At 41.5% G+C, this 14,072-nt stretch overlaps 1 protein-coding gene across 4 annotated transcripts in view; it reads right to left on the bottom strand.

Annotated features, from left to right (window-relative positions):
* specc1 (sperm antigen with calponin homology and coiled-coil domains 1) overlaps positions 1 to 14,072 on the bottom strand; it is a 57,722-nt gene that overhangs the window by 21,124 nt on the left and 22,526 nt on the right. For 3 of the 4 annotated variants that reach the window (XM_047606591.1, XM_047606590.1, XM_047606593.1), the window contains 4 exons: positions 7,357 to 8,906; positions 5,281 to 5,488; positions 4,837 to 4,910; positions 3,613 to 3,788 (listed from right to left, as the gene is read on the bottom strand). In XM_047606591.1, the coding sequence (XP_047462547.1) occupies positions 3,613 to 3,788; positions 4,837 to 4,910; positions 5,281 to 5,488; positions 7,357 to 8,906 (2,008 nt within the window). The remainder of the gene's footprint in view (positions 1 to 3,612; positions 3,789 to 4,836; positions 4,911 to 5,280; positions 5,489 to 7,356; positions 8,907 to 14,072) is intronic. The other variant, XM_047606592.1, reaches the window with a different exon arrangement.

Genomic DNA, 14,072 nt, shown 5'->3' with positions numbered 1-14,072 from the left:
TCTTTATCTGAGACGGACAAAGGAACGTGGGACAAGTAAGGACTTTCACAACTCACCTCTGAAACGAAGGCCGACAGAAACACACGACTGTCGTTGGATTTGTGTAATGGCATTTATTGATTTGCCAAACGGTCAACAGTCAAATACAATGCACATTTATGTTATATAGCATGTAACCAAGTCATTTTAAGTCTTTCTTGGCATAATAAATTAACAGGACATTCATTGTGTAGTTCATAACAAACACAAAAAAGAAAAGAAAAAAAAAAGGGCGATCACACTTTAACCATTTCATGTTTGTGTTGACGGTTTGTTTAATGTATCCAAATTTTTTAAATTTTGAACACCAGTACCTTAACTCCGGGCTGGATTATATGGCTTTTAAAATGGACTGTAAGAAGAACCTGAGATTCTGCAAGCATGATATACTACGCTATGTACTATAGTATGGATTATTCTGTAAGGACTAAGTGGAACATCTTTCAAAATGAGTGACATCACAGATTCAGAGTAAGATACATTAAGAGCATTGTAGAAATATCTAAATCTGTCCAATAAAGAAGAACTATCAGAGCCTTGAGTGCCCTCTGAAGATCAGGCAAAAAGTATTTGTGGTTAATTCTATATTAGGTTATGATGCTATCAAGTAGTATAGTGGTAAAATAATCTTTTCAGACTCTAACACAGTCTTCTTGGTCTTTGGGTTAAAATGGACCATCAACCTTTTGGCATGTTTCAGAGGAGTAAAAGTGACTGAGGTACAGCTGTGTTTGTGGCAGTTCCATCTTCGGTTCGGCAGTATAATACTAAGAATAACGCTACAAATAGAAAACAAATATTGGAATCACAGATAAAAAAACTAGACAAACTGAAACAGAACAAATAAGGACTAGTATCTTGATAGGAATGTCAGCAATTCGTGGTAATTGTGTGTTCTATACTGCCACCTAATGGCCGTTACATTTCCTTATTTCTGTGAAGGTTTTCTGTCATCCAGGTCAAGTTGAGATTTAAATAGGATATATAAAAAAAGATATGTCTATCTCCCCAACCGGGAGCCTGGTTCCTTCAGAAACAAGTCAAGTAAGATTCTGAGTTTCCTACTTAAACCTCAACTTCCCACAAGTCTCTTAAAACCGAAGAAGCTACTCAGATGAGTCGTGAAATATCTTCTCAAAACTCTACAATTCCAGTTGCCTTTTTTTAAAAACACCTTTTGGATTGTCTAATTTCCATGTACAGAACCAAACCCCAAAGCTTTACAGTTTTAGAGAGAATAAATGTCAAGTTTAAAGTGAAAAAAAAGGTCAAATAAACAGTAATTTGACTAATACACAAGAAAAATATTTATATGAGGTCCAATACAAAACCAAAGATCCGCCTAATTTATAATAAATATCAGTTGGACTTTCAATACTGTTGTGTTGCTTTTGCCTTGAAATCTGGCCTCTCTGCTGTTACCAGCTGTTGTGGCAGAACGTTGAGAGTCTTTAGCTGAACATTTACCGGTATGCTTCAAACCTCTCCCCGTTTTTCCTGGTACTTTTTGCAACAGGTCATACACTTCATATCTTCTCAGTTTTCTAAAAGGCACAAAGCAGCTTCACACATTATAAAAAGGAGTCTCTCAAATATATGGCATTTTATCAACACAAGAGAATTATGAACATAAACAATACATTCATCGGGAAATAAAAATACATTATTAATATTGAAAAGGTTCCAAAACGTAGAGACAAGAAATGGGAGCTAGGTCGTGTCATGAGACTGTGTACTCCAGCTACACTCACAGTGGCTTACAATGAAACAGGCTCACCATATTACATACTGAAAGACATAGTAAGTGCAATAATAACACTGTCTTCACATGGTGCTGTGGTGAGGGCACTTCTCTAATGCCCTTCTACTGCCGTCTTGGTATCGAAAGTGGCTCCGGTGTTTATTCTGGAACGAAAAAGAAGTAGGAAGATCAGTTATTGTATAAACATTAGTGACCTTAGATTTTTTAATTAATTTAATTATTTTGAAAGCCAGACCCCTGGGCACTAGCAGATTTTTTTTTTCAAACTTTGTTCCATGCATACCTTAAAGGATTAACACAATCATTCATAATGTCAAGTTTGACCAAATCACCCAGTGATGAAGATGCTATGCAAATGTATCTGTAGCGGATGATGCATAGCATGAGTTTAATCCTGTCATGCCGTGACGGCCATCCTGCTATTATTCAAAAAAGTAGGAGGGTTATTCATTCAGATTCATTCAAAGAACAGCAGGTGGCACCAGATACATTTACTTGAATTACAGGTTTAAAGAACAAGGCAAAGCAATCAAAAAGATACGATAGCCCTGAAGGTGCAGTCAGCCAGCATACGGAAAGACACAAGCAGCAACACGAAGCCAAACACAGATAGGAAGGTCAGTGAGCATCGACAGCACGCAGGGCAAGGAGAAGCAGGTTGGCTGAGAGAGGGCTGGCAGGGCAGGGAACTCACCTGGACTTTACATAGGGAGGCTTGTCAGAGGGACATCTTTGAAAGAGTCATCACAGGGAGCTGCTGGAGTTGGGGAGTGGACGCAGCGTAACAGCTAATCTTGGGGAAAGTTTGCTTATTTAGCCATAGTCTACTATACCATACTGTCACTATGTTCACAACAAGTACTGCAGCAAATCTAAATAAAAGACTTTATATATATTCTACTTATCGCTAATGAGGTTTGTAAGGTTGTACTTTATGGAAGAAAATAATTAAAGTTGAAATGGTTTGGAGATTCCCTTGCTGAATGGATTATATGTGACTGGGCGCCCAGATACACGTGCTACACAGTAGCAAATCTACGCAGACGGCCACAGGACTACTTGACCTGACATGATCATGAAAAGGAACAAAGGCCATGGTAGACACACACATAGAAACCAATGCAGTGCTCTTTATAAATACAATCAATCACACTCCTGAATGGCCCAAGCCCAACAACACTATGTGGAATTTTAAATAGCATGACACACTGGTGTGGAATATGCATTGTTCACTTGGATTAAAGCAGCATCTGTGATTACAGCGGAAATGCCACTAAATTTGCCTTCTCGTATATATATTCTCATGAATAATGTCTTGTAATGAAGGTACCGGTACAGGAGTTCGAGGCTTTGTGTGAGTGTGAAATTTGAATGTTATGATAATACAATGTCAAGTGTGGAAGAGAGAGACAGAGGGGCAGCAGCTTAAAGGAGTAGAATACACAGAGGGAAATACTGCCGGAGATCGCTCATGTACCAACAGAGTCTGCCAAATCCCATGAACCTAAACTCTCAAGGTTTTAATTTTATGAAATACCAAGACAGAAACTAATATATATACATATATAATAACTGCTGTCCTGCAGTGCTTTGATACAAGATAGGGGTTTTGTTAACCTCTTAAACAGGAAATTGTTGTGAATTGTTATAGTTTGTGTTGCATCAATCGAACCACTGGGTGGAGATATGGCAAGACTCTGGCAGGTATCTCACATCCACATATGTTCAGATAGAAAGAAACTGCAGCCCAATGAAACAAGGGAAGCTGGGTGGGGACAAACTGAAATAGTGGGTTATGATGGAGATGGTACCTGACTCCCTGCAGGGACTCGAGGTCTGCGGAAAGCTTCGCACTGCGATCCTGCTCCTCTTGCAGCTGCCTCCTAAGTGAACGCAGCTCCTGCTGAGCTTCCACCTTGATGTCGTTCGCCACAACCACGGCCGTCTGGAGGTCTGCTTGGAAACGACGCCACTCCTCCTTTTCGTCCTGACAATATAAACGCACGGATGAGGACAAGTGGATGCAGATGGAAAGACATAGAGTTCCTACAGACAAAAAACTAACCTGAGTAAAGTAACAGGAAATGAGTGCAATGAATTTGTAATGAGTTGGTTACCAGCATAAAATGGTGAGCATAAAATTAATGCATTAATAAAACATGATCAACATTTACTGAAGATCGTCTAAAACATCTCCATGTCCTGTGTTAAATAGAAAGTCTATATGAACCAGTCAGTGACAGTTTGTCCAAATGAACAATGTGTTAATGACAATCATCTACTCTTTGTAACAAATCTGAGAAATAACACAACACTTCTTCAAAATTTTGTAAGCAAATACCCTCGGGTAGAAAGAAGTTAAAAATCATGCTGCACTTAATAATGTCTGTTTTAAAGAACAACACCAAACAGAAGTGGTGTTCATGGAAAAATGAGCGATTGCCAAAAATGACAAAGCTGTCTGTCAGAACAGCCCACGGGCACGATCCCAATGCTTTTTGAACAAATCGCAAGGAAAGGAGGCTCAAAGGTCACTGTGGAAAAAGAAAAGACAAAGAAAAAGAAAATTGAACCCTAGAACATCATCCTGAACTTCAAGTGATACTCCACCCAAATCAGTCTTTTAAACATCACTGAGTTGCCTTTGTACAGCTAAAGCTTGGCAGTAAAGGAGTGGCTATAATCACATGAACTGAATTGTACCTCTGGAAGTTACTAATGTAGAAAAGTTGCTGAAAGCTCAAACACTGTCTATTCATATGTCCCTCCTGTTCCAAACAGAACAATCACCACAACATAGATTACTGAGACTTCACTGAAATAAACCTCAAATAAAGCTACACTAGACGTAGCAACTGAGAGGCAAAAGAAAAAATGTAAACAATATGAGAAAGTCTAGATGTGACAAAGGTACAAAAAATGTGGTCTAATCTCATAATGTCACAGTTATGTGAGACGTGGATGACATAGCAAAAACACTCATCGGGAATGGAACTCATGAACCTATACAGGTCTGCATATTGAAGCACTCTCACCTTCATCTGTCTGTTCACAACTTTCAGTTGTCGCTCTGTTTCAGCTTTCTGCTCCTCCAGCTTTTTGACCAGATCTGCAACGACAAATACAAGGTCTTTGAGAACTACTTCCCAAACAGACAAAGACACCCACTAATTAAACAGCAGTTATGATGAACACAGTTTTGAACAATATGGGGACAGAGTAGTAAACATGTTATGCTTACGCAGTCTATTCCAAAAGTAATGCAGAAAAATACTATATTCATAGATGTTATAATGATCAGTTTTGTTAGAACAGTTTTATTTTGGAGCTGCTCCTAATATGTTTTATCACCTTATTTATTAAAATCAAACAAAAAATACAAACAACTAACTGATTCATGTCTCTAAAGTACTTTTAACATCTCAAGTTAAGACTCCACGAAGCAAAAGACGACTGAAAAACCAGTGTTATGAACATACTCTCCATGTCCAGGACAGCTTGCTTGGTGTGGCAATTTACAGCTCTCTGTTGCTCCACCTGGTCCTCGAGCTCAAAGATCGTCTCCTTCAGATCCTTCACCTGGTTCTCAGCCTGGACAGCAGCCTCCTCCAGTGAAGTCACGCGGCTGATTAGATCCTGCTCTCTCTTGTCGGCCCGCTCCTGAACCTGCTGGCATTTGACATTCACCTGTGTGTGTTAGGGAACCACAAACCAAACTGTAAATAAGGCATGTTACACTACACTACAGCTATCAGTCATAACATTATGAACGCAGCTATAACCCTATAAATAAATGTTTGACCATCACATCCCATAGATGCTCCATTTGATTGAGATCTATGGAATTTGGTTCAAAATCTGTAACTTGTTTTTGGGCTCCTTAAATCATAAGTGAGTCATTTTTGTTTTGGCACACAGGCTCAATGTCTGGTCATAAGAGGCCACTGCCAACAAACAATATCTTTCAATGATATTTAGTAGGTGGTTCATGTCAAAGTACATCCACATGAATGCCAGGGCCCAAGGTCTCCTACCAAAACACTACCCAAAGCATCACACTGCTTCCATCAGCAGAGTTTTCCAGGTATGCAACATGGCCACACATGTCCAAAATAAAAGAGAGGGGAAAAAAAACGTAAATAAATAATCATGAGCCATTTGGGTGGTCGCTGGCTGAATAAACTAGCAGTCTACAGTCTACATCTACTATCAAGTGCCATGATAACAAAATAATTAGCATTGTACATGAAATTTAACACATATGACGGTCTGATCTGAACAAAGAAATAAACGTAGTTATGGTGGATATCGTTAACTTAATTGTGTTTGACAACGATTTGGCCATAGGATAAACAGGTGATGTTCATGGAGGCAGTGACTCATGGATTTAAGAGTTTACCCGCGATTAGGTCAGAATGAATCGCTTTGAGCTTTGCTCCAGCTATTGAAGCTGAAGTCAGAGTCCCGTGAGGACGGCTGCTGTGAGAAGAGACGCTGTAAAACAAGTTAATGTTGTAAATGTGCAAGACATTCACCAACTGACACCATGTGGCTTGAATAGGTTTGGATGTTTGTGAGTCAAGTTATGGAAAGGCCTCACCCTAACGCGCATGTGGCAAAGGACAAGTGTGTGACTCAGTGGGTCACGCACTGATGGTCCACCCTAATGTTGGCACCACAATCTCTGTCCAACTATCATGACGTCACCAATCTGATGGTGACACACCTAGGTTTGGAGCAAAAACCCACTAACATGACCACAATCCAACACTGCCTCAGACTTCATGAGGTTTGTGGTGATGTAGGGGAAAACCAAAGTGTTCATGTGTCATGTGCTGAAGAAAAGCATCCAGTACCAGCTATGACTCTTTATTTATATACCACAATTATCTATTAGTCTTGTTCAAACTATCGCAGGAGATATGTGGATCTCTTTTAATGGATGTTAGGCTAAGAACAATTCAATTATAATGACTGTCAGCTTTTAAATCACAACTTTAAACTCATTTTTTTTTTTTTTCACATTTTTAAACTGAGAGTTGCTTTTTAATGTGTAGTCGTTCTTCAATATTAGTGTCCTTCTGCTTTCTTTGTGCTTTGTATGATTATTTTACAACACTTTAGTCAGCTGTTGTTATCTTTATGTGTGTTTTATAAACAAAATTTACATTAACACTGACATCAACATTTCTAAACAAATAATTGCAGGATTCTGGCTTTTCTATTTGATGTCTTGAATTACTTGCGCGTTCAGGCAGATTTATTTTTTGGGAATTCCTCAAAGCTTGTCAAACACAACTTGGTAATGTAATGAGATCACTAAGATTAATAAACACAGCGAGTCACACACAAGTCTTGGCCCTGTTTTGTAGACACAACAACACATTCGAAGCAATCAAGTAGTGTAAACTGTATAGAAACACTGTTGGTGACATTTACCTTACAGTCTATACTGTAGGATGTACTTTATAAACAGACCCAACAAAGCTGCAATAAATCAAATATACCATAAAAGCCAAGGTAGAAAACGTGTTGTAAATTTGCATCCCTCCTACCTTGGACACCGAGGCTCGCACATGCTCAGTCTCAGCCTGGGCCTGAAGGAGCTCCTGCCTCAGCTCTGTGAGTTCCACCTCGAGCTTGTCTCTCTCAGCGTGGGCTGTCTTCAGCAAATTCTGCAGCTCAGTGCTGTCACTGGCACTTTGCATGGCCTTCAGCTCACCCACCTTCTGCCTCTCAATGTCCACCTGTGCCTTCAGCCTGCTGTTTTCCAATCTGAGACATTCCACCGTGGCCCTGTGCTCCTCTGCAGCTTGTGCTGCCTGACGTCCCACTTCCTGCTCCCGCTCCAGCTGAGACTGCAACTTGTCTATCTCCTCTTGGAGGCAGCGCACCTGGCCCTGGGCCCCCTGGTGCTCCTCCTCCAGAGCACGCAAGCTGCCCGTCAGTTGCTGCTGGATGTCGACCAGTTTCTCCCGTTCGAAGCGTGAGCTCTCCACCAGCTCGGCATACCTCTGCTCCAGCTCTGCCAGCCGAGGTCCTTGGCTACCCAGCTCCTTCTCCTTCTGGGCCTGAGCCTCCACTTGCTCCTGAAGTCGAACAGCCAGCGTCTCATTCTTCTGGGACATCACCTCCAGACGCTCTCTCTGCTGTTGAAGCGAGGTCTGCAAGAGGCGCTTCTCCTCAGCCAGACGCTCATTCTCAGCAGTCAGCTCCTGCACCACTTGCTGCTGGTCAGCCAGTTCCTGCAGCGTCGCTTGTAGCTCCTCTGCTGTGCTGTGGTGACTCTCCTCCATCTTGTGAATCTGTTCCGTTAGGCTCTGCACTGATACATCCTGCCCTCCTGCATTGTTTGCTGCAGCTTCACCACTGACACCACTGCTCAGCGATTCGGAGCGTGATGGAATTTTCTCAAACTCTGAGGAATCAGGTGACGGCGACTCCTTGGTTATGTCAGAGCTGGAGGAGACAGACGTTTTCAGTGGGCTGGTGGCGGAGGGGGGACTGTCTTTCTGAGGTGGAGAGGAGTCTGAGAGTAGGCCATTCACCAAAGACTTGGGGAGAGTGCTTGTGTTTGTGTCAGAGAGAGGAGAAGCCTCTAGGCAAAGCAGCTTTTGCTTGAGGGCCTGGTTCTCCTCCCTTAGGGATGCCAGTTCTCTTTGAAACTTCCCATTCTTCTCCCTCAGCTCCCCAACCAGCACAAGGGCTTCTCCCATCTGCTCCTGTTCGCGATCAGCTCCAAGCTCTTGCCATGGAACAGAGTTGGGAGAAGGTGAAGAGGAAGCGGTGGAGGCCTTACCCTTGCATCGTTGCAACTCGATCCTGAGATTGCTGATCTCTAAATCTTTAGCCTTGGCTTCAGCGAGCAGCTCTTTCACCTGGCCCTCCAGAAGGCCCCTCTCCTGGCTATCTGCATCTGCACGGGACTTCGCCGAACTACGTGTCTGCTTTGCCAGGGTGGAGAGACTGGAGGTGCTGGCACTAGAAACCATCTTTTTTGTGGAAGCACTCCTCAGCTGGTCCCTCAGAGAAACACGATCTCTTGTTATGGCAAAAGGGACTTCTCTTGGAGCTGGGATCCCAGACTTTTTTGTAGCTTGTGCACCTGCAACAGACCAGAAGAACATTTTAAAATAGTGTTCAAATAACCTTCATTATAGTTTATCCACATAATATTAACATAACTATATTTTTTTCATTTGTTTCACTGGGAAGTCACTTTAGGACACTGCCCCAAGATCACCAGTCATTAGGGCCTTTAAAATGTAAAATGTGATATGAAATGATCCTTTAATATTAAGGTTAATGAAACCTCGATATTTAGACCAAATCATACCTACACTGGAAAATTCAAACCAAGCACATTTTTCGCTGAGCTGTTTAAAAGTGAAAGACGCAGAAATACATCAAATTAATAAATAAAGATCTACATAGACAAAATGTGATGTCAGTGATCAGAGTTCAGGTTCTTCATTAGCGACTCATGTTGCAATTATACATTTGTTTTCAGCAGAGTTATTATGTAGCAGGCTTGACACTGAAAAGTGGAGTCAAATAGAATCAGCTCACAGACGAGCTGTAATCATGAACTTGTGAACATCGTGTAATGACACTAATTCAATGGACAGCACACTTGTATTATTCAGCACTATGGTCACTGTACCCTATTCACATATTGTTCCCTGTTTGGACAACAGCACATCTGCACTGTCTGTCTGTTGCTGTCTGCGACCATTCATGGCTGCAGCAGAGCTTAACTGTGGCATTACAAAAGGCATCAATGTGGGCCGCTGGCGTGTGACTTTTCCAGACCCCTCTCAGATATGAAGAGTATTTACTGATGCCCGGCGTGAGCTGGGCGCTGCCTGAAAACGTTGTATTGTTTGTTTTCAGATCATCAGCAAACAGCGATGCAGACACAAGGGGGCTGCTTGTTTCAAAGGATGACAAAGGTCCCGGTGCACGTGGAGCATTCAGGCACAAAGCGGCTTAAGCAGTGCACAAACAAAGACAGTACTATGTCTCTCACATGCATACATCATCATCATCAAACCCACTGGGCCAAGCTAGACAGACAGTCTGTGTAAGGAGATAGACAGTGCATCACCCTGAGGAACACACGCACACAAGTTAAGAGCGTGCGCACACACGCACACACACACACACAAAATCCACAAACAACTGGCCTAGTTTGGAATGGAAATCCTATACCGCTGTGGGTTCTTTAAGTACTCTGCCATTGATAGGCATTTGCCGCAGACTATCTCCTTATCGAATAAGCTAGAAACTGGGACAGGATCTGCCAACACTGGCACCGTGTTCGGGGTACAAGGCAGTTCAACATTCCCACGCTGAGAAACTGTGGTTGACAAAGTGAGGTGATTTAAGTAGAGGAATAAAAGACACATCAACGCTGAAATTGAAAAGGCATAAAGATAAAAAAAAAAAAAAAAAAACTAAAAAAGACTTTCTGATGACAACCTAAAGTTGTTTAGAAAGTGTGAGATAAAATAAATGAATGGTTGAGTGTCACTGGACAGTGCCAGGTCTGATTGTCAGTGAGATTAGTTAGATTAGACGTTATTGACATTTAAAGTCGCAGCAATTCATCCCAATCAGGTGGATTTACTAATGGACTGGCGTGCACTTTACAAAGCTCCAAAGAGTGCCATTAAAGATCCACTAAGCACTTCACAGAGGATAAATCTATGACTGACAGAATGAGGACAGCAAGCACTATTAAATTATGTACTGTCACATGAAAAATGTTGACTCTCAGCAATCACTGTATATTTAAGATTACTATTTACTAAGGCAGGAGGCATCATCCAGATGCTGCAGGAGAAGGAAAAAACACAGCTCATTTCTATTATATGGCCACTTGTCATATTCTTCTCATTATGAGTAGCAATAAAGGGAGGTTCAAGAGGCCCTTGTTAGAAAGAGTCCAATGTGATGATGATCAGTCCATTGCATTGAGAATGGATGATGCCAAGCGTGGGACTGAGGGAGAGTCTTTCATTTGTTGTTCCTTCATATTCTATTTTTCTTTTGCTCTCGGTGAATAAAACCCAGATGGAGTACATGAACTCACTTGTCTTTAAATCGCCCACCTCGTTAACCATGACATCACTGCAGCTGCTTCATGTGCACAGAGAAATGACACCAGCCTGGAGGCCAGGAGCACAAAACAGGCAGGATCCTAAAGGGCCACTTGCATTCAGTGTCAAATAGTATCAGAACCTCACACCAAGGTTTATAACAGAGCTGCCTTTGTGCTTTTTGAATCCTCTTACAGTGTATTTTCCACCTGGACTAGTCAGTACAAATATCAACATGTATTATGTAGCACATGTGAAGATGGTGCACTTTCTGAAGGACAATGAATATTTCTGAACAGCATGATTATATTGACAACTATTAATAATTATTACACATTTGGGCAAATGTTGGCTGTAAAAAAAACTTAGATAAAAAAAACACTATAATGAATATACATCACACAATATGTATAATATTACACAAACATTGTAGTTGAGATGGCAGCACATAAAATAAAAACAGAACAAAGAAAGCAAACTAGGAAAGCAACTGATAATTTAACCGTCAAGCTTTATTTAATTTATTTATTTATTTTTGACTAAGTTGTAAAGCTTCAGCGGTGCAGATACAACCCTCTTTCCTAATTCATATGAGAAGTTCACCCCGTCACAAAAGTCACATTACAATAGAGTAATCTGACTATTTGGCCAAGACAATATTTGTGAATGGGGATCAGTGGTTGTTAGTGGGATAAATCAAAATAACTTATTTTATAGTGAGGCAACAGAAGTATATTTCATTATAGTCAAAAAGGAAACATGTATTGTAGGAGTTAAAGTGTAAACCTTTCACAAAACTAAGCTATAATAGATAAGATCAAGGTAGTTAACTGTTGGCTTAGTTTTAATTTAATGTGGTCGAGGTAGGCCAACTCAGGCCCAGGACCATTTATAGCCATCTCTAAGGAGCATTAAATATGTGACAATGAGTGGAATAGGCAGTTAAATAGCTCACTGAGGAGTGCTCCTCCAAGCAAGGAATAAATCCACACACAGTCTATGGAGACTATTTCCTACTGATAACACACAAGTACGGAGTAAAAACACCAGCTCGGAAAAAACAGAAGGAAATCCGTGTAAGTGAAAGAGAAAGTTGTCTCTGAGACTCATCACATCCAAGGTCTTCATACTTTTACTCTTTTAATAAACTAATGACAATCCATTGCTGACACAATGGATCCAAGAAGACTCGCTGGATATGGATTTATAAAATGATATGGATAATATAAAGTTATATTGACAATATTAGACATACTGACAGAGAGAGGAATTGGCATATGAAATGATTGTGCTGTTTATATTAATTAATTATCTAAATGAATTAGACAGGGTGACTTTCAGTAGTCTAAAGGCATTTAGTTATTTCATGGGAAGTCAGCTCCTCGATCACAGTAATGCACTGTGTGGGCTCCTTTCTTTCTAATGAAGATAAGCTTTCAAATCACAGCAGGAGCTGTGTGGCTGGACCCAGTCCAGCACCAGCCAGTTAACTGCAGCCAGCCTGCCAGCCAGCCAAGAGGTGACAGAGTGCATTGTGAGCAAAGTGTACAGAGTCTTCGATTTAGCAAACCGCAGGGGCATGGGTGAGGAGTCAGGATGAATTAATGACTGCAGGTGGTCAAGTGTCAGAGAGCTGGCACATGGACTGACGCATTGGAACTATCACACCGTCACAAACAAGGATGGGAATCTCTCACCGACTCTCCTCCGTCATCATTCTGGGGTCAAGGAAATGTGATGTGCAGTTTTTCCATCAGGTGGAAAGAGAGATGAGAGACAGAAAACACTGTCTGTGTTTCTGGCCTTCCTGTCGTCCAACTGACACTGCAGGAAACAGTTCAACAGGCGCCCACCAGTCAGATACTTTGACTAACAGGCATTCCTTTCCTCTTACAGGAGTGAAAGATAGACTGGACCAATTCTCCGTGACTGACACAGTGACTGAACAGACTCAGAGATTGGTCTGAAAGATGAAAGGCGTTACGCAACTCAATCCACACAAGAAACCCTTTAAACTATCACTTTATGAGGATATAAAAGATATTTCATTGTCTAGAACATCAAATACAGATGACAAGATGCTACATTCTCCCACTCTGCTCTCAGGCTTGGACATAGGAAAGGTTACAGATAAATGCTGGTTAACAAACAGTAATAACAGAAGATCCCCTGAGTGGTGTCAAACACAAGGAATGAGGTGTCTCTGTTTGTGATAGTCTGCTGTGTCAGCCAGACATACTCTGTCACCATGCTTCACAGATTTTCTGAAGACTGTCTGAGAAACACAGATTTGGACTCATACATATACGATTTGACTGGCTGGTTGCATTTGTATGACATTCATTGCAGAAACCAACTTTAATTAACTGGGAAATTAACTTTCCCAGTTCATTTCCTGATACTGTTCTTGGACAGTTTTCACCGAGAACATAAAATATGTATGTGCCGGGGAACATAACTTTCTCCCCTGAACATTTTTATTGTCAATGGAATTTCTCCTCTGACATAAGCCAAATGATGGTGCAATTGTACACACAAGTCAGCTCCATTAAAATTCCCCCGCTGAATGGAGGGCAAAGAAACAGTCATGTACTGGCTGACACTGAGACTTTTGAAAAGCAGTGAGCATTCCCGAGTCCCTCTGTTGACAGCAGTGCACTGAAACTAACCACTTCTAGTCTGAAGCCGTAGCTGTGTCAGCAGGCGGCATGTTAATCAACCGTGCCTACATCTGACCGGGCAGACTCTCCGCCCTGCCTTTAGAAAAGGCATACAGTGTGCAAGACTGAGGCTGAGATGCTTGTTTCTGCCTCGACAGCTCTGTGCTCCCTCTGCAGCATGGGAGCTGGTACACACAGAGTGCCACTTGGCCTGGCTTCTTTGAGTCCTTCATCGTTTTTAAACTAATCATCAATCAGCTGGTCTGCATGTTAAGACTTTTAACACAGTACACTTATGCTAAGACACCTGGCTGTACACTATTCAGAGTATGGAGACAGTGCGCTACAGAGATATCCAATAGCACAGGCCTCAAGCCAGCCAACTGGAAGGGAGGATTTATTTAGGCTACAAACGGAAAAGGCACTCAATGAAACAATACTCATTTGACATTTTACTAGATTGCAGGTTTATAGGATCAGCGTGAGCAATGGGGAACGGGCGGTAATGAC

The sequence above is a fragment of the Mugil cephalus genome, chromosome 15 (genome assembly GCF_022458985.1).
Source record: "Mugil cephalus isolate CIBA_MC_2020 chromosome 15, CIBA_Mcephalus_1.1, whole genome shotgun sequence".
NCBI classification, from domain to species: domain Eukaryota; kingdom Metazoa; phylum Chordata; class Actinopteri; order Mugiliformes; family Mugilidae; genus Mugil; species Mugil cephalus.
This window is presented reverse-complemented; position numbering and strand designations above follow the sequence as displayed.